The sequence below is a fragment of the Mus caroli genome, unplaced genomic scaffold, assembly GCF_978045245.1.
Source record: "Mus caroli unplaced genomic scaffold, Mus_caroli_1 scaffold_12, whole genome shotgun sequence".
NCBI lineage: Eukaryota > Metazoa > Chordata > Mammalia > Rodentia > Muridae > Mus > Mus caroli.
This window is the reverse complement of record NW_028227267.1, coordinates 34,767,498-34,793,814: the sequence shown is the minus strand read 5'-3', so window position 1 is coordinate 34,793,814 and position 26,317 is coordinate 34,767,498. Positions and strand designations below refer to the sequence as shown.

The 26,317-nt window shown below is 42.4% G+C and overlaps 1 protein-coding gene and 1 long non-coding RNA gene across 2 annotated transcripts in view; one reads left to right on the top strand and one right to left on the bottom strand.

The window, feature by feature from the left end:
• Positions 1-26,317, bottom strand: part of LOC147001688 (uncharacterized) — a 117,633-nt gene that overhangs the window by 10,780 nt on the left and 80,536 nt on the right. The gene's annotated exons all lie outside the window — the stretch shown is intronic.
• Positions 14,074-19,273, top strand: LOC147001690 (disks large homolog 5-like). Its single transcript, XM_085828936.1, has 5 exons — positions 14,074-14,116; positions 15,081-15,243; positions 16,373-16,504; positions 17,179-17,363; positions 18,978-19,273. Exons 1-5 carry the CDS (start codon positions 14,101-14,103, stop codon positions 19,040-19,042), a joined length of 561 nt encoding a protein of 186 aa, XP_085685062.1. The 5' UTR covers positions 14,074-14,100; the 3' UTR covers positions 19,043-19,273.

Genomic DNA, 26,317 nt, shown 5'->3' with positions numbered 1-26,317 from the left:
GTGTGAGTTACAATGTGTGCTGTGAACTTCAGTAAAATTTCTTTTATGGGTTTGGTTGCCTGTGCAGATGGAGCATAGATGTTCAGAATTGAGAGTTTATCTTGGTAGATTTTTCCTTTGATGAATATGAAGTGCCCTCCTTACGTTTTTTGAAAACTTTAGGCTGAAAGTCCATTTTATTCGATATTAGAATGCCTACTTCAGCTTATTTCTTGGGAACATTTGTTTGGGAAATTGTTTTTCAGCTTTTAATTCCGAGATAGTATCTGTCTTTGTCAGTGAGGTGCATATCCTGTATGCAGCAAAATCCTGGGTGCTGTTTACTTTTCCAGTCTTTTAGTCTATGTCATTTTATTTGGTAACTGAGTCCACTGATGATTGAAAACCACTCTAGAAATCAGTTTCCTGGTTCCTTAGAAAACTGGACATAGTCCTCCCTGAGGACCCAGCAATACCACTCCTGGGCATATATCGAGAAGATGCTCCAACATGTAATAATGACACATACTCCACTGTGTTCATAGGAGCCTTATTATAATAGCTAGTAGCTGGAAAGAAACCAGATGTCCCTCGAAAGAGGAATGGATGGAGAAAATGAGATGTATTTACACAACGGAGTACTATTCAGCTATTAAAAACAGTGAATTAATGAACTTCTTAGGCAAATGAATAGAACTAGAAAATATCATCCTGAGTGAGGCAACTCAATCACAAAAGAACACACATGGTATGCACTCACTTATAAGTGGATCTAGCCCTGAAGCTTGGAATACCGAAGATACAATTAACAGACCACATGAAGCTCAAAAAGAAGGAAGACCAAAGTGTGGATATGTTGGTCCTTCTTAGAATGGGGAACAAAATACCCATGGGTGGAGACAGAGAGACAAAGTGTGGAGCAGAGACTGAATGAAAGGTCACTGAGAGACTGCCCCATCTGTCTAACCATTCCCTATACTGTCACTACACCCAGGTGCTATTGTGGATGCCAACAAGAGCTTGCTGACCAGAGCCTGGTATAGCTACCTCCTGAGAGACTCTGTCAGTGCATGTCAAATACTGAGGAGGATGCTCTCAGCCAACCATTGGACTGATCACAGGGACCACAATGGAGGAGATAGAGAAAGGACTCAAGGTACTGAAGGGGTTTGCAGCCCCATAGGAGGAACAATAAGATCCAACCAGTGCCCCCAGTGATCATAGGGACTAAAGCACTAGCCCAAGAGTACACGTGGAGGGAACCATTTCTCTAGCTGCCTATTTAGCAGAGGATGGCTTTGTTGATCATCAATGGAAGGAGAGGTCCTTAGTCCTGTGAAGGCTCAATGCCCTAGTGTAAGGGAATGCCAAGACCAGGGAGCTGTAATAGGCGGGATAGTGAGCAGGGGAAGGGGGGATGGGACTGGGGGTTTTAGGGGGAAAAGCAGGAAATGGAATAACATTTGAAATGTAAATAATGAAGATACTTAATTTAAAAATATTTTAAAAATAATAAATAAACTGAACTTCTAAATTATCCAGAGATTATGAGACTTGAGAAGGTTTTGGCTAATGTTCCTAACCTGGTTGTCCTGGTATAAATCAAGACAGGTTTCTTTGTGTGCTGGGGAGGGTAGTTGAAGGAAACAATTTTAATTTTCATCTGGAGGTGGCTTATTCCCTAAGGATGAGGAGGAATTCTGACCATGTCTGTCAGGAATGGCACGGTACCATACATTGTTGTCCCATTTCCAGACTGTAGAGCCCCACTGGTTTCTGAGCCTTATTGGCTGTTTGCTCTTGTCTACAAACCCTGCTCTCTCTTTTGGAGTAAATTGTCCGCTATTATATGAACTTAATTTCGTGTTTTGTCTTCCTACAGGATGTTGAGTAGCTGCTTAAGTAGTTTCAGGACAACTAACCTTAGTGCTTTTATATAAGATTGAGTGGGATTATCATTCAAAGTCTGCAGATGACCTCCAGAAATCAAAGAAAAGGAGTCAATTTGATAATCCTGAAATAAAATAACATGGGAAAAGCTTAAAAACCAGTGACTGGACAAGCTAGTCATTTGGAAGAGGTGTTCATCAGCCTCTGGTTCTATCTGTACCTTCAAAGTCTACTCAAGGCTGGACTAACCTGAAGGAGTAAACACGAATCTCAAGGAGTACACAGTGGCCATGGAATACTTTCTCCAAAGATAGATTCAAACAGTCTACAAGGATGACAAACAGAACTCACCTGTGGAATGGGAACACTCTGGCCGCACAGTCTTATTCTGACAAAGGCTCCAGAATTCAAGATTACGAACCATAAAAGTAGAGCAAATCTGTGTGTAGGACACTATTGGCTCATCAAGCCTGGGACGCACCAGGGCATACAGTAGGCACATATTTGTTGTAAGGAATCCCTACAGGAATGAGAAGACAGGATGAAGATGCCAAGATCATCTCTCTAAAAAGAAGACCTGAGAATGTTAACTCATTACCTAATTTGTAGAAAAGTCTGTGCATTCCCTTTTAACTTCCAGCTATGCATCTTTTTAAAAGAGAGAATGAGAAAAGGCACAATGGGGAAATCCCAGCATCTTCAAGAAAACACCATTCTCTTCAATCACAGGAGAGTGGGTTAGGAATGCCTCCCCCACGCACCTGCACAACTCTTCCAGGGAAAACAGAGGCTTTAGAATCTAAAGCACAGACTCACATCTAACCAATGAGAGAGGCATTCTAAGTCAGATCATACCAGTCCACAGATACTAAATGAAACAATGAGAAAACCTTTTCAGAAGCAATTGCCCTCCACCCTACCACTCACTCTCCCTCCCTTTCTTTTCTCAGACAGGGTTTTTTGTAGCTCAGGAGGGTCTTGAACTCTGGATCTTCCTGGTTCAGTGTTCCCAGTACCCAGTTTTGAAAGACATTTTTCAAACAATGTTTAACACCAGGTGTCAGAGTCTAAACTTCTGAACTTCTAAGAGTATCAGAAGCCATTTTACAATTATATATAAAAAAAAAGTCACCACTGTGGGTGTGATTGGTAAACACATTCTTGCACATTTCTGCATTTTCTTAAACTTTATTTACATTATGCTCCACCCTTAAAGTTTCGGTCTAATTATCTGCAAGTTGGATAACTATCTCACTCTGTCTCTCAAAAATCCCCCCAAGGACAGGAAAGTTAAGTAAGGGCTGGAGGGTCATTTCTGGGGTTGTCTGGTTTTGTCCCTAAAAGACACCCAAATCCCCGGACCCCTTGGGGCAGGCAGAGGAAAGCTCTTCAGAATAGCTTGGCTGCCTGGAAGCCACAGCTGGTCTCTTTTTCTGCGCTGTCTAGCAGGGTCACCGGTTTTATCTGGGGAAACTCAACTCTTAACTTTAGTTAGGCCACCAGCAGCCCCTTGCCCAGCACCTTCCTGGACCCCATAGCCAGGGCTCCTGGCTCACCTGACCAAGTTGGGGTGCTCAAATTCACCAGGTGCCTTAGCACTGCCACCTAGCGGATGGTGGAGAGCCGCATGTCCTCCTAGCTGGTCTGCACTCATATGAGCTTCAGAGTCCTGAAGCAGCGCCACCTTTCTTCAGGTAGAGGGCCTTGAACACCTACCCTTAGGTGCCTTAGCAGATCTCCTCCAAGCACTCATACTACTGATAGGTGAAACTCAGGCTGTCATTCTCCATGCTGGCTGCAGGCTATCGGTGCAGCACAGTGGAACCAGGATGTGCACTCGTGCCTTACAGGCCTTAGGGATGCCTGGAGTCGGAATCGTGGCCACAGGGCAGGACTGACCAACCTCCTTGCCCTTGGGCGCAAGCCTCGTGCAGCCTCCAGGAAACTCCACCTAGCCAAGTCTCTGTGCTGGGCCGCTGCCACTGCGGAGAGCACCAATCCCACCTCTTCACCCTCCTCAGTGATTACAGAGTGTACCCACAATCTCTGCACCTAGGAGGAGGAGGCAGGAGGAGAAATCGTGATCAGTCTGCCCTGGAGACTTCCACCGGGTTCCACCAGCTCCCTTCTCCTCCCCTCTACTCGCCCTGGCTCCCTAATCAGGCTGGGTTTCTAGGAGAAAAACCAAGTTACTTTTCTTCCCCAACAGGGCTCATGCAATCTTCGGAGGATAAGGTTGCTGGGGCCCCTGGGGGATGAGGGCCAGGCAGGAGGCAGCAGGACAAGAGGGGGCATGCTGAGCAGCCCAGAGTGTGCCCAGAGCACAGGGGAGGGGAGGCGCCCGGAGCATCAATGTTATGGCTCAATATTTATACCTACATAGTTGTTCTCCGTTGCCCTCCCTCACTCCGGGGGCCTAGTCGTGTGGGGTATGGGGCGACCTGGGGGAGATCTGAAGCTGGCATGAAAGCACCTGGGGTTCACCAGTGTGGGGCCACAGAACAGGGATGGGGCTCCTGGGACCCTGTAACCCAATGCTGCAAGTATGCTAATAGGGGTGTCAGACATCTGCTCAGAGATTGCTTCCTTTCTTTCTACTTTCAGTTTTTCTACAGGGAGACATTTGAAAGGGACTCATTCTCACAAATGGTCTTTGGGGTATGGCAAGCTTAGTGGGAGACCAAATTCTGCCTCTGACTTGGAGGACCTCCCTGGTGGATACTCTGGGAGGATAGACCATCTGGTAGGGGAGTGCTGGGGCTACTAGAGGTAGGAGAGCAAGGAGCCCTGGAAGGGGAGAAGTGTTGTGCCCCCGCACAGATAAAGCCCACATGCACAGGATGAGTGTGCCCCCAGGCCCTGGGCTGCTCCTGCCCAGGGTGTGCATTTGAACTTCAAAGCTTTAAATAAGAAAAGTAAACTTGGGGCATGAAGCAAGAGTGCACACTTGCAGGGATTAAACCATGGTGGGCTGTGTGCACTACTCCATGCATAATGAACCTGAGGGGTCGCCAGCAGGAAGCCTGGGCAAAGGTTTTTACTCCTTAGTTGGGAAGATGGGGCCCATACCCACACCCCTCGGGAGGCTACAGAGGGAACTTGCACAGGGGAAATAAACGTGGGGCATGGAAACACATTCTGCAGCACAGAATCCCACCCAGATGGTGCACGTTCAATTTTAAATGTGACTGTCCAAGTAGAGTCAGTTTGGGGAAGCTCGATGAAAAGTGAACATATGAGTATTTTATGCACGAAATCTGTTCAAGCTGGCATAGGACCCTGGTATCAGGGTGTCCCCGCTGTGGGAGGTTCCTCTGGAGACCTCTAGCTCCCCCCAGGTGGCCCCCATAACCTACCCAGTCCCAATGTTAACCCAAGTAGATTCCGAGGGGCCACACAGCCCCCTACACCCCTTTACTCTCACACACTGGGATCCTAGCCTGGACCCCCGCCCCTCAACCCACCCACGAGAGTCTTTGGCCCCTTTCCTGTGGGCCAGGGGCGCCGGCCTCCTGAGAAGCTGGAGTGTCTGTCTGCCCCCACAGGCATTTGCCCCTAGAAGCAGGTAAGTGACTACTGTGGCCCAGGTGAGTGGCACTCTGCGGGCAGGGGGTTGGCACAGCCAGAGAGGGCGGAGGGACAGCAGAGTGCACTGCCCATGGGCAACCCAGAAGGCTCAGGGGCCTCTGGCTCTAGCCCTGGCTGGGGGCCCAAGTGGAGGACAGAGGGGCTTGGACCTTCTAGCCTCTGAGAACCACCTGGGGGTGAGCATGCAAATTAAAGCCTTCAGGAGCAAGCAAGCAAGGCTGTGTTCCCCAGTGAGCAGCTCAGAACTGGGGACCTGGAGGGCCGGGAAAAGGTAAATGAAAATTTCCAGTTCTCACTGCAACCACTCTAGTGGGGGAATCTAGCTACTGAAAATAAGTGGCATGAAAGGCATCCAGTGGGATTCTGCATCGGGGGTCTGCAAGGTTTCCACCAACACTTAAGTTCCCCCAGAGTTGGGGTGTTGACAGGATGGGTGAAGGTTATCAGTCTGATGAGGACAGAAGAAAACAAAATAAAGCAAAGTACTTATGGGGGTTCCGTGGTGTGGCAGATAACAACATTTTCTTACATGCAAAAACCGGACCTTATTGAGGAGTGGGGTGTGGGGGTGAAGAAGATTGGCAGGATGCCATGCAGAAAAGAAAATACCAATCTGTTCTGTCCAAGCACTTTTCACTTTCAGCTTGAGCTACATTTGTTTTGTTTTCTCTCACTTCCTTTCTGCCTCACAAAACTCTAACTTTTCTTTTTGGACAGAGGCTATGGTTTGGGAATGGCCAAGCACACTTGTGGTTAAGGATCTATTTGAAGGGGCTGGTGGGGTCACATTATTAAGTGGTTAGAAACTGTTGAGGGCTCACCAAGGTATTTCTGGAGAGCTAAAAAGATTCAATTTCAGTATTAAAAATTACTGCAAAATAACAGACACGTGCACACATAAGGAAGAGTGCTCAATTTAAGTACTTTATTGGGGACTTTGAGATTTGAACCTTTGTAAGAATGTCTCTTTTACCTGAGAAAAAAATGGATGCAGCTACTTTAGGTGAGAATGAGAATTTTGGTGAAGGGGAGGAAAGGTCTTCAAGTCTTTCTACAAGGAGTAAAAGAAAATAGCTGTCTTTGAAAATAATTCAATATTTCCCCAAATCTAGATCTGTAGATCTCAAAACTTTTAAACATCTTAAAGCAAGAGAGAGAAAAAAGTACAGGAGGGGCAATTTCTGTACTTTGTAGAAAAATCAACAAAATTCTGTTTAAATTGGAAATATTGCTTTTAAGATTTTTTTTATATTAGACCGTGTTACTAATTTCACCCTAGGGTTTTTTTTTTCCTTTTTAAAATTAATTCTGTTGCAATATGAGCAAGGTTAAAGGAATAAAAGTTGCTCTAGAAAACTGCAAACGGTTTTTTACTACACGTGAATTGTAGTAATTTTTTAAAATAATAAAACAGAGCAATGATGTGCCTTTAAACTTAACTTATAAAACACATTTTGTGTTTGAGCGCATCTTCTAAAATAAAACCCAGTTTCTGAGCAAATTTTACTTATGGTTTAAGATGTATCACATACACAAAGCAAATTATTAGATTTTATACTTATAAAAGCATTACTACCAATCACTAGGCTCTTAGCCAAAGATACAAGTGAGAGCCTCCCCCATTTTGATGACTGTTCACACTTAGCAATGCTTTTTAAAACAATTTATTTGCTGGTAATTAATATGCTTATCTCATCTAAAAATAATAGTCAATAAATAGCTGCAGGAACAAGCACTTGGTGTCATGCATTCATTTAAGTAAATAATTAATTCAAAAAAATAGTAAGTGGCAAATAGCTTATAACAAAAGAGTGTTTATTCTATACTATGTAGTATTTTTAATTATAGTGTTAGAAAACAACTGTTGCCAAGCAGATGACAATTGTCATGGTTTAGATTACAAAATCACCTGGGCAATGTCAAAAACAACCCCCCAAACCAATGAAGCTGACTGTATCAGATTTTACCTCTCTTGGTGTCCTCTTTTCTTTTCTGCTGCAACTTATGTTTTATGTTAATTTAGCATTGTGTACTTTCCCTGGTTATGGTTCACATTAAGTACTAGCTGGTTAAAAATTCAGACCCAAAGAGTTACAATGGCTTGCATTAAAATATTAAACTAGGGGTTGGGGATTTAGCTCAGCGGTAGAGTGCTTGCCTAGCAAGCACAAGGCTCTGGGTTTGGTTCACAGCTCTGGAGGGAAAAAAAAAACAAAGAAAGAAAAACAAAACAAAACAATAATAATTAATAAACTATAAGGTTGTTTTTGTTTATGGGTATCTTCCTCTGTTGTCAGCAGGCGATCATAACAAAATTTGTGCAAAGTTTACAAACTGAACCAAAGTCTGACTCCTTTGTTGAATATCCTTCACATGAAAACACAGCATTTAAGACTCATGGCTGGACCCAGTGTTTTTATACTGATACTGCCAGTCATATTCCACAGTTGCAAATCAAAATCATCTTTGTGAATTTCATAGAATTCATGAATTTAAACTCTAAACTGGGAGTTTAGTGTTACATAAAGGATATGTGTCATATGGGAAGCATTTTATGTCAAATTATGTAACTTTTTGTTTTCCCTTGAATAAAAATTAAAACTTATGAAGTTCTAATGTAAAAAGCAAAACAAAACAAAAAGCAATGAATGAATTCTTTGCATACTTCTATGACAGTGAAAGACTAGGGAAATCCCTAGGAATTGGGGTGTGAACTGAGACTTAGTACAAGTCTATGGGCACAGAAATCAAATGTTGAAACAGCTTAGAAGGCAGATCAGGACAAAATATATTGAGTCCAGACTGATGCTGGGGAGTCAATGAACAATCCAGAGAACAATGGCTCAGCAAGAAAGGAGCAGGGAGGAGAGGTACTCGGGCATTTCTTGAAGTCAACCTTTGCTAAAAATGAGTAAAAAACTCAATTTTTCATAGTCGGTGCATTCATACAGGAAAGGAGGAGATGACTCAGTCACTAAAGGTCCTGAGAGGCCACACTGAGCTGACATTCATGAGTTCTCCATTATTTAGTAAGAACAACTGCACTTGATTAAGATGCTTACATGACCTATACACCCAGCACTTCTCTCCCTGCTACTATCTGTCATGGTGGAGGATTTTCTCAGGGTTGTCTCTTCTGAGCTGTCAGGACACTGGCAGGCTTTTCCTCTCACCTGTTTTGGTCTCAACAAAGTCTTCCCTCACCCACCAGAAAAATCTCTTCTTGAAATTTGAGCCTCATTGTGAGGTAGCAAAAGAGTGGAAACAATTTATGGCATTAAAGATGAGGCCTTTGGAAGGCAATGTGGGTTAGATAATGTCATCAGAGTAAATTCTTGCCTTTTGCAAAAGCCTTCTAAACAAATGGTTCCCTAGGATAGTTTCCCAACCAGACAGCAGGATAGCATGTGGCTTATGTATTTGCAATATGGTGTGTGGGAGACAGGCTACTGATTTTAGATAGTCTTAAGTAGCCAGGGCTGGTCTTGTACACAACCCACTAACATGGTCAAGGTTGACTTTGAATTCCAATAGCCACCCTAAATATTTGAATATCAATAATTAAGAACCACTTCTTCATTTCTAAAATTAGTAAGTATTTCAAGTCTAAAATAGTTTATCTTTACCTTCTCTTAAGTTAGTATGTAAATAATGATGATTTAATTTTCCCCACCAAGAGAATGTTGCTTTCTTTTTCTTGGACCTAAATGGTTAAATGGAACCAATGATAGAAATCTTCTGACAAAGTTCCCTCTCTAAAGAAAATGCTCCTGATTCCTGACTAAGGAACAGAGTGTGATGTGTGTTTCTGGTTGAGGCCTCTTATCAAGTTAAGGAACTACAATAGATTTTCTTTTTAGAAACCCATAAATAGGTGCCATCTTGTATCAAAAGTTTCTTCTGAGTGTGATGAGAACAACGTTTTTTTTTTCCACAGAGATATTGTCAAGACTGAAGCTTCTGTGTGCAAAGCAGAGATCTGCTGTACTTTTCCCAACTCAGTCCATGACTCAGTTTATGTTCAAATAATGTATGATCTTATTAGTAATGCAAGGTAGATGAATACCTCTTGTGTTCTCCTCATGGGAATAGTCTAGACCAGAGTGAGATTATGTCTCTCTTTCTGTCTCTCTCTGTGTCCCTAAATTATGTTTCTGTGTGCCTCTGTCTCTCTGTCTCTCTGTCTCGCTCTGTCTCACTCTCTGTCTCATTCTGTCTCTGTCTCTGTCTCTGTCTCTGTCTCTGTCTCTGTGTCTGTGTCTGTTTCTCTCTCTCTCTCTCTCTCTCTCTCTCTCTCTCTCTCTCTGTCTCTGTGTCCCTCTCTCTCTGTCTCTTGTCTCTCTCTCTCTGTCTCTCTGTTTCTGTCTCTGTCTCTGTCTCTGTCTCTGTTTCTCTCTCTCTCTTTCTCTCTCTCTCTCTCATGGTGGTTTTGAGACAGTGTTTTTGTGTGTTATTCCTAGCTGTTCTGTACCTCACTCCATACACCATGCTGTCCTTGGGAGATTCAGGTTAAATCATGCACCACAAATGCCTACTGCCTCAAAATAGATGCCTTATTTTCATCTCTCCAATTCTACATAATTCCCCATTCATCTGCATTTTCTTTACCACATTTAAAAAGCTAACACACTATTATATTTCACTGATGTATGCTTAGAGTATAACACTACTTCCCTTACAGCTATTGGTCATTGCTAATATGTATTAGTGTTGCTAAAATTTTTCTGTAGAATAAGATTCAATGAACCAAATCCTTGCTCCAGTTTTTGTTTTCCTGCAATAACTAGCTGGGCTGCAATTCTCACATAAAATCTTCCAGAACACCTGGCCAACATAACCATATATTGGTCATTAGTGGTGACATTTTCCATTCTGTCCAGGTCAGTCCTCATAGCATAGAAACTGGCTGGACGTGTATTAACCTCTTCTGGATAGGTTCAGTACTGCAAGGGGATCTATCACACTTTATCTAGATATGTTGTATATTGCCTAGTATCTTATTCTGGAGTCTGGGTATTTCATGTGGATTTGCATGGGGATCCAAAGGATCTCTTCTGGATATGTTTGGCATTGGAAGGTGATTGATAGCCACCTTTTAATATTTTGAGTACCAAAAGGCAATCTATCCCACTCTCTGGAAAAGGCACTTTGACTTCAGGTCAATTTGAGTGAGGTACTCAGCAGGAAGGCAAGAGCTGTCCTGTGTGACATCAGAAGTCCCTTCCCTAGATGTTGTATTGTAACCTGGAGAGCCCTGGCATTGTCTGTGATGTTACTAATGTTGTGGTGACTCCAACTGCTCTTGGAGCATTCATTAACTACCTTTAAGGTTCATCCTTAGATATGCTGACAAAACTGAGCAGGCTTCTTGGAGGAGAGAACAATGAACCTACAGAGACCAGAAAGAGGCAGCCACAAGATGGCCTTTGGTCTTAGTGTTAAAGAGAAAGAATTAATGGTCCTGGGGAAGTGACTATGAATCCTGGGCATGAAAGAGGGAGCTTCCTAGAGAAGGTGGGCTTGAGCTTGGAATTCCAGTAATAGAATCAGGAGCTTGGGGCTTCTGGGAAGCAGTTTGTTTGACTGGGAGCAGGAATTGTCAAGGCTGCAGCTGCTGTACAAGAGCTCCTTAATTTCATTCTGACTGTCAGAAGAGGGCATCAGGCGGCAGACTCCTCCTCCTTGCTCCTAGGGCTATACCACAAGCTGACTTTGATCTTAAGATGCTCTCTGGATGTCTTTGGTACTGGATGGCAATCTGTCTTATCCCATCTTCTGGATAATTTGGGGACTGAGGATCTAGCACCCTCTTCTGAGTAGTTTTCATAATGCATAGAGGACTTTCATCCTTTGCTGTCTGCTTTGAGTATAGGAAATAAATCTAACCCATTCTTCTACTCACTGAAGTTACTCCATGACACAGGCTTCAAGGATCATGTGAATTCAGGCTATGTCCTGGACTACCCTCATGCAGTGGATGTCACATTCTGCCTCCTATATACTGAGACCTTCTGTTGCTTATTAAACTTAGTATCCTGATGCCAGGACAACACAGGTTGGGGTTCCTTAGTAAGGGATAAAGTGCTTCAAGAAATCCCTCATGGGCCTGGAAGGAAAGACTACCCTTCTAAAAAGTTCCCAGGAAGTCTGTGCCACAGGTCCTGGCCCACCTCAACCCTGTTACCACTTTTTCAAAAATATATCTTCAGAACACAGATTCTCAGTTGTAGGTTCTTATTGCTACACAGCTACCGAGAGCAAAAAATCAGTATTTGCAGGGAGGAGACTCAGTATCAGGATGGCTATATATAATCCTCATGTGATTTCAATGTGCCACCAAGGTGAACATATAGACAAAGAGCAGTGCTGACTAAGGAGGGGCTCCCTGCACATGGAGACAGCATCACCTTGCAACAGGCCCCACTGTAGACTCCAGATTCGAAGGATGCATGGACCCATGGGGGATACAAGCACATACACACACACACAGACACACACACACACAATTGGTCCTCTATGAGGAGTCCATGTCTGTAGGCTTTTGCTACACTGCATCCTTGGTGTATTGCTTTAAATTCCATGTATGTCTGATAGCAAAAATCAAGGAAAGGATATTCCAAGTTCTCAGACATTTACTACTTTCATCTTGTACATAGGCAATCACAGCTTGGTGGTGCTAAGCACTAGGGAATCCAGGACCTACTTGCATCACATCAGATACTAGCTGACACTGCCCTCCAAGCACAGCATTGCTGACTAGCTTATGCCATCCAGAGCCAGTAGGACTGCAGTATGTGCTGAGGTACATGACTAGCCACAATGGTTGGGAATGATATCCTATCTTGAGAATAGCTGCCCTGATTTTAGCCCAAGAAGTGGGAGTGAGTAGGTAGGGGAGCAGGGCAGGGGGATGGTATAGGGCACTTTAGGGATAGCATTTTAAATGTAAATGAAGAAAATATCTAATAAAATAAAATAAAATAAAAAGAAGAGGATACTTCTCAAAGAGTAGCTGAAAAGCTCTTCCAGATACTGGACCAACAGTTTTACCAGTCCCTTTGAATTGTGTCAAACCATAGCAAAGAATTCATAGACAAAACTTGTCAATAAACAGTGAATGATTTATGGATAGATGGGAAACTTCATGGTGCATTCAGACTTCAGAGTTCTGGTCTCATGCAGTAAAGAAGATTTCATTAATGAAAACACTACAAAACACTTAGTAGAGTGCAGGAAAAGGTGGATGGGCCTCCTTCTTACTTTGGGCCGATTGTATGTAAATACAGGGAGGGATTCATCCCAATACTATTTGATTGGAATGCATGCTGCATTGCTTTCCATGCTCAGAGATAATCAGCTACCCAATCTATAACTATTGCTTTTTCATTACCCATTTTCTCCAGTTCTCCATAAAGGCTATTCATCTGACGACCTGAGAGACAGATTGGGCTTCTGACTACCCCACCATCCCCCCAGACACTTTGGAGCCTTGTCATAGTGATATTACATAGCTCAAGAAGGTAGACAAGACAACATAATAAATTTGGAAAGGCTTTACATGATTTTTCCACTATTTTACTGGAGAGTTTAAGTATCATTTTAGCATGCACTCAGCACACCCAGGTCAAGAAGGCAGAAGGAACAGATGTCAATGCCAAACAGATCCCCTCCTGAAATGATGGATCCATTAAAATTGAGGTTTCACTGGGCCAGAGGCCTTTCCATCCCCTATCCATTGCCTATCCATTATATTGAGTCTTAAGCATCTCATGAATACAGGATCATTATGCAATCTGGAACAGTCTCAGGCCTGGAACTGAGAACTCAAAAATGTAGAAACTGGAGAAGGGATAGGTAATGGGACTATGGAGCAGCAATTCAATATCCCTGTAGGCCTTTGTTCACAGATACCTATTTTGTGTGGTTGTTTTGGAGACAGGAAGAATGTGGGATTTTATCTTTTGAAGAATGGATGTAAACTTTACAAGTTGATGCCCTCCCTGAATCTGCCTTCCTCTATTGCCAAGTATAAGGGAGTTTTCTTTGCAACGAAATGGGGTTGTAAAACATTGATTTAATGAAAACACATGGCTCAGTATAGTGAAACAATGTGTCCTTCCAAGGCATGTGCAGACTAAAAAATATAATCCAACTTGCATAAAAGTAAAGGTGCAGGAGGATGTTTTTGGCCTCTGGGAAACAGGGCCTCCTGAGGAATAGGATTGTATGTTACATGAATACACACCAGATCTAGGTTTATATTGAAGAAGAATCTCACTCATTCAATGATGCTAGAGCTTTAGATCCTATCACAGATGAGCTACCCATGCCATGGACCTAACAAAATCTCCCCATTCAAATCATTTGACTTGTAGTGAAGCAGAGAGAAATGTCTCATTTTGGAAGGAGAAGTTGCCAAGGGTTAACCCCTGGGTCAAAAGAGAGACTCCAGGAAAGGGCACTTCAGAAACTGGTCAAGATGGGGCAAGCTGGCAAGCAGGTAAGCCATGGACATTCCCAGTGACATCATCAGTAGTCACTTCCCTTGAAAATCTCTTGTATCCAGGAGAACCTTAGAATCTTCAGTGATGTCACCAGTGTTGTGGTAACAGAGTTGCCTGTGAGGTATTCCATTACATCCTAATGGGTTCCCAAGCAGGTATGTTGTCCATGCTCCTCGGGGTATTTTGGAGGGAGAATATAATACAAACTGAGACCAGATCAAGGCAGAAGGACACTGTCCCTCTATCATGTTGGGAGAGGGCAAGAAAGAACTGGTCATGGAGAAGGCACAGTGAGACCTGGGCAAGGTTGCGGAGATACATGGGGGATGTGGGCTTGAGCTGGTCCTTGCAGGAATATGGCGTTTGATCTGGATCCTTCAGATTCCTTAATGGTAAAGCCAGAGACAAGAATATCTGATGATTAGTTTTTTAGACAGTGTGGAATTGATAAGCCTGCAGTTGATTTGCTGAGAGATCTTTATTTTCCTATGAATGGCAAATTATTCAAAGACCCAGCTCTATGAGATTAACAAAGTGTTGCTCTCAGGAAAGAGTGTTGAAGCACTCCATGCTGATACAGTTTCCTCTAGGTTACATAAGCATGTGATGCCAAGAACAGAGAGGTATATTCCCCTGCTCATGTATCAAGGTTTCAGACACTTTGGTATTGAACACATATGATGTGGACTGATTCACAGTCTGGGGTCAGTGTAGTAGTGTATGAGCTCTCATCACACATTGTAATACGCCTAGAAAGGTGTTGGCTCATGGAATGTTAGGGGCTGGTGTTTATTGTCAATTTTCTTGTGCTAAGAGGGATGGAATATGTTGTAAGATATGAACTGAAAATGCCCTCCAATTCTTCTTTCTGGAGCAGCTTATTATGCATTTCAGGCCTGGGAGATTGCAGTAGGTTGTCAGGCATATATTTAGTGATGGTGGATGGGAACAGGGACTTAGCTGAGGGGACCAGCTTGAAGATAGCTTTCGTGCTCTTTCAGGGACTCACAGTGTCTCTAGATTTTGTTCTTCCTCAGGCTTCTGTGTGTGACAATGCATGGTTTCTGCTTTCCCTGCCCTATTTTCTCTACAAGTTTACTAGTGTTTATCTACCTACAGGGTCTTTTAGGAAGGCATCACCCCAAACTCCCAACATCAAAGAGCACAAGAAAAGAATCAAGAGGTTGGAGAAGCTCAAAAGAGATCTCCAGAACATAAAAAATGAGAGAGACAAACTCCAGGGAATCCTGGCCAAGTACTCTAACAAGGATTTGAATGACAGGTAGTCACTGTGCCTACTTCTTTACTATCTTGGGACCTTCCTGTTAAGCACAGATTCCCTCGTAAAACAGGACACTACAACCCCAGGTTGTCCACATATCCAAACTCATTTGGCTGATTGGAGTTTCAACACAGAACTTGAAGTTCAGATACGAGTGAGATGGGGGTCACAGGAATTATGATGCCTCCAAAACTAAATCAGAGCCTTTAGCATGAATCACCACCTGGGGACGAAGGTAGTAATGTGTGAGCTCTCATCCTGCCTTTTAAGAAACTTGCACAGGTGTTAGTTTGGGGGAGTTGCTTGGTATTGTGTGATTATGGCCTATCCTTTTAAAATTGATCTGGAGGTAATTTGGGTACAATTGACCCTGTCAACAGCTGGAGTATCCAAGTCCCACATATTACCTCTCAGTATGACTGGATTGGCTGCAGTTCATCACTGCTTTTCTCAGATTTTATTCATTATACTCTCAGATAATGCCACATCATTATATTTATTTAGCATTCTGATTGAGTGTAAGTGTGTGTGTGTGTGTGTGTGTGTGTCTGTGTGTGTGTGTGTGTGTTTGCTTATCATCTGGAGAATCTATGTAATGTGACAGGTCATTATGTTTTGCCTGACACAGTTTCTAGGAAATAACAGTGAGGAAGCAAGGAAGGATCATTCTGAACAGCACAGGAATTGACTTCTGTGCTTACATTCGAATCTCCTGGTATATGTTATAAAGGCTTTTCCCTGTAGATATGATTATGTCCTTTGGGAATTTTTGTAGTAATAGAGCCAAGGATTGCCAAATCCTTGTCTAAAAACAGGAGGAGAGTCATAGAGATTTAACATGGTCCCAGGCCTGTTGCACAGGTTCCAGGAAAGTTCGTTGAGAGCTAATCTATTATTTCAAGCCTCTTCAGTGAACTGAAGCAGGTGAGCTCCCTGCCATTAATTCCCTGTCTCTACTGGCCCCAGGCCAAAGGTAATAAATTTAATAAGCACCAAGTGGAACTGGTGACAAGAAGCTAGGTTGTGGCATACATGGGTTGGGGTAGTGCATCATTCTCCTTGAATTGAAATGATTCTTGTATCTTTAGTTCACGGGATTATTTATTCCTTGGGCCATGCCCTCCCACAGGATCAACTTTGAGACATTCATGCTTGAGATGCAACATGACCAGGTGATGACTGACCTGAAGAGAATGCCCCAGGACATCAGTGAGGCCTTATACAAGTGCCAGGACTTGACTAAAGAAAATCAATATTACTGGTGAGTGACTAACATGGTCATGAAGCAAGAACTAGACACAGGATATGTCTGTCCATATGTGTCTTTGAAACAAAGTGAGGGCTCAGGTTCTATATTGTTTTCTCTAACAGGAAGCTTACCTTGTTTAAAGTAAGCCTGTAAGATTTTAACATCTTGTACTCATTTTGGCAAAGTGTGTAGAGTCTGTGAGCCCCTCAAGTCATTGTCCTTTACAACTAAGTATTCTCAAGATAGAAAATGTTTACACCATGGTGGAAATAGTTATCAACCTTGAGCCTCTTGGGCTCTGAAATTAGATTCATAGATGAGGTTTCCCTGAGGAACATAGAACGACTGTGTGCTGCTTGGGTGTCTTCTCTCCTAGAGAAATTTTGCCCTATACCTACAGGTGGTTTTTTTAATAGTGTAGACATATAAGCACATATGGACCCCATGTTCTCTTCTGAGGGATACATGAATCCCTGTTGGTATCAGTGGTTTCAGAAGTACCTTGGGTTTTCTGGAAAGTGGCTGACCTATGGATTTGACCTCCCTCTATGTGATGCTCCATGGACAATCTGGATACTTGTCTGGGGCTGTCTGGGTATCAAGGCCCATGATAGGGGAATGGTCCTCGGAGGAGTGGGAGGAAGATGGATACTGCCTGGAGTCACCATATTTTGTTTGTGGATCAGGTTCAGGAACTGCCACCTCCTGATTGAATCTAAGCTCATCCAGCTCAATGTCAGGATGTTGCAGAAGGAGAACAGACAGCTGCTAAGGGAGCAGATTGCCTTGGAAGAATGCAACATAGAAACAAAAATACTAAGTAAAGAAGGCAGCCAGAAGATCAAAGACAAATATAGCAGGCAAGCAGCAGGTAGGCTGAATGAAGCATCAGGGGCAGGTTGCCCTAATGTGTAAGCATAAACACAGTCAAGCCTATGCAACTGTCCTGAAACTTATGCAGGCTCTCTCCTATGTCCCATCCAGTTGTACAATTCTGTGATCATTACCAAGACTTTCTGTGGATTTGACCTTTTTTCAAGAAATTTAATTACTGCCATGCCCTCTCCTCCTCCTCCTCCTCCTCTTCCTCCTTGCAATTGGACACCTCTAGTTGGCAACTATAAGGCAGAGGAGATCCTGGACCCCTTATAGCATCTCGTTCTTGCTCTACAGTATGGAGAGGTGCCTCAGGATGCCACTTCCTGAATTATCTAGGAGCTAGGTCCTCTGTTCTGATCTATGGCAACTCACTCAGAGGGGCTTGTGCCCAGTTCCCTCTTAGGACAGTAGGGTAGCCTCCAATTTTAATGTTTTATAATTAAAGTCTTTAGTATAAAAGAGTAAGTTCCACAATATACATATTTTAAAAATAAAACTTAGGCTTCTTTGACTTTCTTGTACTAAGTTAACCACCTAGAAATTCAAGGTATATCTGATTGGCTTCACCAAGAGGGTTCATAGAATCCTACTCTGCATCCCTCTCTTGATGTAGTTTTCCTTAGTATATCATGGCCTTGGCTTTGCTTCAGTACAGATTCCCCCTCAGAGTTTTTCAGAGTGCTGCATTTCAGAACAATCATTGCATGTCTATTCACTACCCTCATTATGACTGACATTGGAGATGATTTTTATGTCACATGAACTGCAACATGTTGAAATGTTACTGTATAATAACCGTTGTTAACTCTTTTTATTGGTGCTACCAGGGTCTTCTGAGATGTGGCCAAGGTAGGTTAATGAGCAGAATATATTTCAAGTTTGAGCTGGCTGGAAGATGTTCTTTGACCCCTCTTTCCTAGGACCTTGAATCTTGTTTGCCAGCTTGTCTGTGCAAGGCTTATACCATACTTGTAGAATCAGCAAGTATATGCATGGAAAATGTTCCTGACAAGGAAATCAGTACAGGCCAGGGCACACAGGCCGGTTTAGTCTAAGAGCCTTTTACACATCTTAGGTCCCAATAATTCCTCAAGTGACAGGAAATGTTCTGAAACATAGCCATCTTTTCATAGAGGAGTTTGTGTCTCTATGTGTGTGTGTCTGTGTGTGTGTGTGTCTGTGTGTGTGTCCTCTTGTCCATGGGTGTTTAGCATGTGTGTTTTGTATTTCAGTAATCATAGGTGCTTGTTATAGTTGCTTCATTATACAAGTGTATATTCATGTACTCTTTTTGTATGTGTGTGTGCATGTGTCTTTGAAGGGATGCAATTGTGGGTCTCTGTACATATACATATGTAATTGTGTCTATATATATTCATACGTTTACTTAGTCATTAAACATCTTAAATGGTAATGGAGGAAATCTTTAATGAGAATTGTACTCTGTCAATTCATGTTGCATTTTAAGAACCTCAAACATAGTAGCCCATCTTCATGCCTATCCACCTAGGTCACTAGAACTAAAGAAGACAAAAAATGGTATAAAATCTGATATTCCAAAATTTGTAGATTGAAAAATACTTATCTGTTTTGATTTTATTTGTAGGAAAACAAATAATTGTGGTACCTGGAAGTAAGGAGAAGGCTCCTATGTCAAATCCACGTACCTGAGAGTCAAAAAAGCTGGCTAAGGCTTTGTGTTCCTTCTCTGCACTTGGTGAATAGTGATTGCCCACTGGAAGGGCAACAACAGCATCAAAAACAACAACTTAAGTAATGGACTTTGTGTGAATCTAAGGGGCATGTCTCTCTTAAAAAGAAAAAAAATGGCATCTTCTAACGGAACTGAATATGTTTGCTATGTATTAGTCAGTTTGTTTCACTAGTATTAGAAAGGTATGAGGAAGAATTTATTAACATCTCATCACCAATAAAAATTAAGGTTTTTAAAATTATTACTAATGTTAATTATTTATTTATATCCAGATCTCAGCTTCACCCTCCTCCCTTCACAATCCCTCTTTCCAGTGGCTCCCTGCTATCTACCCTTCCTACCCTTCTCCTCAGAATTGAGGAGGCCTCCTATGAATAACAACCAGCCTTGCATTATCAAGGTGCAGTATACCTAGGTGCATCTTTGTCTTTTTTTTTTTTTTTTTTTGGTTTTTCGAGACAGGGTTTCTCTGTATAGCCCTGGCTGTCCTGGAACTCACTTTGTAGACCAGGCTGGCCTCGAACTCAGAAATCCGCCTGCCTCTGCCTCCCGAGTGCTGGGATTAAAGGCGTGCACCACCACGCCCGGCCATCTTTGTCTTTTCAGGCTAGATAAATCATGACAGTCAAGACAAGGGGATCCAAAGTTAGGCAATATTGTCAGAGACAATCTCTTCTCTAGTTTTACGATTCCCACGGGAAGACCAAGCTATGCAACTGTTACTCTTTGGAGAAGGCCTAGGTCCATCCCACATATATTCTCTGGTTCGAAGTTCAGTCTCTATGAGTTATTCAGAGCTCAGATTTGTTGAAACTGTAGGTTATCATGTGGTGTCCTTGATCACTGTGGCTCCTTCAACCCTGCCTCTCCCTCTTCCACAGAATTCCCCAAGCCTCTGCATCTGTTTCCAGAAGCTGCTGAGTGAAGGCTTTCTCTCTAACAATAGTTATGCTAGATCCATGGCTGCACATATACACAAATATCATTAACTATGTCGGGGGGGGGGCTCCATTTCTTGGCATGGGTCTCAAGTTGGGCAAACCATTATTTTGTGCTTTCATAAAATTCAACTTCATCTTTTACCATGCACATCTTAAAAGCAAGAAAAATTGTGGGTCTAAGTTTTGGTGGCTGAGTTGTTGTTTCAGTCCCTCCACTGGAAGTCTTGTCCGGTTACAGGAGATGGCCAGTTCAGAATCCAGACTTTCCATTTTGACTCTTAGAGCCACCCTAAAAGATTCCTGGGTTTTTCTACTGTCCTGGGATTCTAGCTCTTCCCAGAGAGCCTCCCACCCCCAATCCAGGTGCTGCTATGAAGAGAGGTATACAAGTATCCTTGTTGTATGGTAGAGCATCATTTACATATATGCCCAGGCAAAGTTCAACTGGGTCTTCAGGTAGAAATATTTCCAGTTTTCAGAGAAAGCATCAAGCTGATTTCCAATCTGGTAGGACAAATTTGTACTCCCTCTAGCAGCAGTGTTATCCTTGGCACACATTTTCATCAGTATGAGCTGTCCCTTGAGTTTTTTACTTTATCCATTCTGAGGCCTGTAAGATCTCAGAGTACTTTTGATTTGCATTTCCCTGATGATGATGACTAGGAAAAGTGAACATATCTTTAAGTGCTTCTAGGCCTAGTGAGATTCTTCTGTTGAGAATACTCTCTTTAGATCTGTATCCCACTTTAAAATTGGGATAAAATTTTATTTAGTTTGTAGATACATAGTTTCGTGAGTTATATAAGAGTTAGTGAAGATCTTTTCGCATTCTGTAGGTTACCTGTGCCATTGTGAAGCTTTTCAGTTTTATGAAGTCCCATTTATTAAATTTTTGCTATAAGTGTTAGACCTGTTGGCATTCTGTACAGGAAGCTGTCTCCTGTGTGATTGTGTTCAAGGTTATTCCTCCCTTTCTCTTCTATCAGAATTAGTGTATCATGTTTTAGATGAGGTCTTTGATCCAGTTAGACTTGTGTTTTGTGCAGGGTGAATAATATGGGTGTATTTTCATTCTTTAACATGCAGTCATTCAATTAGACCTGAGCCATTTGTTGAAGATGCTTTTTTTTCCACCCCACTATACAGTTTTAGTTTCTTGGTGAAAAATTAAGTTCTCATCAAGGTAAGGGGATTTGCTTCTGGGTCTTCAATTCAATTCCATTGGTCAACCTTTCTATATCTGTGCCTGTAGCACTTTGTTTGGTTGCTATTGCTCTCTAGTAAAGCTTAAATCAAAGATGGTGATGCCTCCAGAAATACCTTTACTGTAGGTGATTGTTTTAGTTCTACAGGGTTTTGGTATTGTTTTGTTTTTTGCTTTTGGTGGTGTTGGTTGTGGTTGTATGGTTTTTGTTTGTTTGTTGCTTTTGATTTTATTTCTTTTTTTTTTTTTTTGGCTTTCCATATTGAGTTGTGTAATGTCCTATCAAAGTCTGAAAAGAATTGTGTTGGAAATTTAATGGATGTTTTGCACTGAGCCTGTAGATTGCCTTTGGTAAGATGTTCACTCTTACTATGTAAATCCTACTAATCCATGAAAATGGGATATCATTTCATGTGGTGATATTTTCTTCAATTTCTTTCTTACAGGTGTGAAAATTCCTGACATAAAGGTCTTACATTTGCTTGGATAGAGTTACACCAAGATATTTAATATTATTTGTGGCTATTGTGAAGTGTGTTGTTTCCCTAATTTCTTTCTCAGTCCAATAGATGGTAGGCAACTTTATGATGTACCACTTGCTCAATGCTATATACATATGCTGAAAAAACCTAGTTGTTAATTGGAAACATCTAATACATATCCTTGAAAGACACAACAGACTTCGTTTGATAATGAGTGTCTTTAACTCTAGGTTCAGACATTGGTATTCTTGTGTTCCACATCTATAGCTAGGACTATAGATACTATCTTCAAAACAGTAAAAGAAAATGAATATAATGAACTCGTGGGATGTCACAATAGTGAAGGTGATTGCAACCAAGCTGGAGACCAGAATTTGATCTCCAACAATTGAAAGACAAGAGTAAATTGATTCACAACTTGTCTTTTAGGCTTCACCCAAGTGTGGGGGCAACAAGCACAGAGATGGAGTCAATAATTCATAAGTGTATAAACAATGCACAACATGATAAAAATAGAGGGAACATGCCACAATTTATGGATTGTTATACCATAAAAACCATTACATTGACCACTATGTATGTGTCTTGTGAAGAGATTCTAGCCTACATCAGACTCTCCTGTCCTTATCCAAGTTTCTCCTTCCCTTCCACTCTGACATACCCAAATGGGACTCACCTAAATTCATCGTCTATTGCTAGCAAATAGGGTTTAACATGAAGGCACAGGACACAGTACTAACCTGATGGTGAGCCTTTGCAGTCAATGCATCCTGAAAGGCTTAGGATTTACCCATCACAGAAAGAGTCTTCAAAAGTAGCTTTGAATTACACTCTTTCAAAGACATGATTTCTTCCCCATGCTAATATCAATCTTCTGAGTTTAAAGAAGCCCCACACCCTACAGAAGGGACACTTTAACTTCTTCAATAACTGAATTTGAAGTACCCAGCCAGAATCCTAAAGGTTCTGTGTAATTCCAAAGCTTGAAAACTACCTGAAATATGGCATGAATAGCTGGACAGACATTCATCTGGAGGCATCTTCTCTGTCAACTTTTCAGGATGAAGAGCAGGGCCTTGTCCTCTACCATACTCTGTCCATCACAATAGGTTGACACTTTTCCTAATGAAACTGTTCATGCTAAGATGTAATCTAATAGCTTACATAATTTGGCACAAATCATCCCACTACACATTAAGGCCGGACACCATTTTCTGACCCAGACTGGTAAGAGTTAAAGAAAGAGACTCGAGTTAATTCTGTTTCCCATGTTATACAGGCTACTCACAAGCAGAGTGGCATAGTTTCCAGTATTCATTGAGATGAATATTAGGAGTGCATCCTAAAAAGGCTAGCATGTTCTGGTTTCAAAATCCACATTGAAATATGCAGCTGGCTATGAGTTAAAAAACTCTTTAATTCCAATATCTTTGCAGATAATGCATAAATGCAGGGCTATTCTAGGAAGCTAAGCAGATCACAGAAAGAGTAACAAGAGATCTAGGATTTGTTACAGGCTTGACAACACAATGAGTTCAATTTATCTTATAACTGTCAGCCTGCCTACAAAGTGACTGTGGTTTCTGAAAAACAAATAAAAATTACCTCTTGGATTTTCCAGTGTACACAGAGCTGCCTCTGAAATTTAGTCTGCCTTATGTGGAAATGAGCCATGAACACAGACAGGTATACTTAAGAAAATCCTGTTTCCTGGTTGACTCATAAACTTCCAAGATCTGCCACCTGAAGCAGATCTGCTAATGTTTCAAGGACCCTGTTTGGTCAACTCATTGTTAATCTCCACCTTCTGGGGACCTGAAAAAGAGTAGTGGCTTCAAGAATGGTGGAAACCTTAGACCTTTCTCAGTCTCCTTGCATGGATTATCAGCCCAAATAGGGTGAATGTAATAAAACAAATTGAGCATTTTCTACCTTCATAATCCACACTGAAATTTGGTGTGAACTCTCAGCAGAGTTCATGACCAACAGGAGCACCTGGCCTCCCTTCTTCCCAATGGCCCTTACTGGTGTCCCCCTCCATTTTTTCTATTCTCTTTTCTAATCTGAACAATCAGCCTTGGGAACTCAGATTTGGGGTATTTTGCCATTTTGTTCAGAATCTGTGTATTGCCTATGTCTCCCTTTAGGACTCTGTGAATCAGCCTGAGTTCTTATTAGAGCTTTTTCCAGCTCTGCATCAGCAGATACCCATGGGAGCTTCTGGCCCCCCAGGCAGGTGATTTTCCAAAGCTCAGATAAGAGACATGACTGTGAACAACACCCTGACTCCTGCAGATGGATATCTGATGAACAAACTCCATGGCTAGTTGTACAAGGAGGTCTTTGGGACTCCTCCAAATCTCCTTGCACTGCAGCTTCCCCTACAGTTTAATGGGGATGCCTTACATATTCAGAGGATCAATCCAGTATCAACAAGGTGGCAACATACTAGCATCCAGAAAGGCATGGTCCAGGAGAATCTGAGAGTCCTACATCTTCATCTGAAGGCTGCTAATATAACACTAATTTCAAAGCAGCTAGGTTGAGGGTCTTGACACAATGTCACATCTACTCCAACAGTGCCACACCTTCTTATAGTGCCAATAGGACAAAATGGCAATGCACATACTGAGAAAACATCTTTACCAACCCTATATCTGATAGAGGGCTAATATCCAAAATATACAAAGAACTCAAGAAGTTACACTCCAGAGAACCAAATAACCCTATTAATGAATAGGGTACAGAGATAAACAGAAAATTCTCAACCGAGGAATCTTGAATGGCTGAGATGTACTTAAAGAAATGTTCAACATCTTTAGTCATCAAGGAAATTCAAATAAAACTGATCCTGAGATTCCACTTCACAGTAGTCAGATTGGCTAAGATCAAAACTCAACTGACAGCTGATGAAAGTTGGAAATATTTCTACCTTAAATGCAGCTATGCCACTATGGTGCATATAAGCAAAAGATTCTCCAATACATTAAAAGGAATATGCACCAGTATATTAATAGCAGCCTTATTATATAATAATCAGAAGATGAAAACAACCCAGATGTCTCTCAACAGAGGAATGGATACAGAAAATATGGTACATTGTACAGTGGAGTACTATATAGCTATTAAAAAAAAAAGACTTCATGAAATTTGAAGACCAATGGTTGGAAGTTGAAATTGAAATATCATCTTGAGTGTAGTATCCCAGTCACAAAAGGACACACATGGTATGTACTTTTGATAAGTAGATGTTAGTCAAAAAACTGCATGGAATGCTCATGAAACAATTCACACACAATATGTAACCCAGAAAGACGGAAGACCACACAAAATGTGGATGTTTCTGTCCTACTCAGAAGGGGGAAGACAAGAATGTTTGGAGATAGGAGGAGAGAAGGATCTGGGATGGAGAGAAGAGTAAGAGGTAAGAGTGGGCTGGTTCAGATATGGGAGGAGATAGGGAAGAAGTACAGAGGGTAACTCATTTGAAAGGAGGTCTGTAGCCATGGGGGAGGGGGAAGTGTTTGTAGCCACTATAAAGTCCCAGATGCCAGGGACCCAAGAGATTCTCAGGACGCAACATGGAGGACATTAGCCTAAATACCAAACAAAGGGCAGGTAGGAACTATACAAACCATATTCAGTGGATATGCATGGCCACAGTTGAAGAGTGGGGCCAGTTAACTGCCTCAAAAATACTAATTCAGAATTACTTCTCTCAAAAGAAAATGCAGAGATAAAGAAAGGAGCAGAGATTGAAGGAAAGGCCACCCAGAGACTGACACACCTACTGTTCCATCCCATTCTCTCTCTCTCTCTCTCTCTCTCTCTCTCTCTCTCTCTCTCTCTCTCTCTCTCTCTCTCTCTCTCTCTCTCTCTCTCTCTCTCTCTCTCTCTCTCTCTCTCTCCCACACAGGGCGATAATGCCCTCCTCACTGGTCTGCACTCACAGGCACTTCAGATTCAGGAAGAGGCAGCCTTTCTTCAAGTTGAGGGCCTTGAACACCTTCCCATAGGCGCTTTAGCCAATCTCCTTTCATGCACTCATACTGCTGATCAGAGCGACTCAGGCTGTCCTTCTCCATGCTGACTGCAGGCTGCAGGCGCTTCACAGTGGAACCGGGATGCACACTCGCTGCCTTACAGGCCTCGGGGAGGCATGGAGTCGGACTCGTGGCCTCCAGGCTACAAGGATGGATCTCAGGCACAGCAGCAGTGAAACTCCGCCTGGCCAAGTCGCCAAGCCTCTCCGCGCCAACACTACAGGAGAGCTCTGATCCCTCCTCTTCCCCCTCCTCAGTGATTACATAGTCCGCCCACAATCTCAGCACCAAGAAGGAGGAGGAGGAGGAGACAGGAGGACAAGGAGAAAGTGTGATCAGACTGCCCAGGAGACTTCCACCGGGTTCCACCAGCTCCTCCCTCCCCTTCACTCGCCCTGGCTGCCTTATCCAGCCGGGTTTCTCAGAGAAAAAACAAGTTACTTTTCTTCCCCAGCAGGGCTCCTGCAGTCTTAGCAAGGAAAAGGTTGCTGGGGCACCTCCGGATGAGCACTGCGCGGGAAGCGGCAGGACTAGATGGGGCGTGCAGAGCAGCCCAGAGTGT

What these genes read in the sequence shown, in the direction of transcription:
- LOC147001690 (XM_085828936.1), top strand. An exon ending in AACAAGGATTTGAATGACAG is followed by an intron (nt 15,244 to 16,372) that starts GTAGTCACTGTG and finishes GCCCTCCCACAG; the next exon opens with GATCAACTTTGAGACATTCA. An exon ending in AAAGAAAATCAATATTACTG is followed by an intron (nt 16,505 to 17,178) that starts GTGAGTGACTAA and finishes TTTGTGGATCAG; the next exon opens with GTTCAGGAACTGCCACCTCC.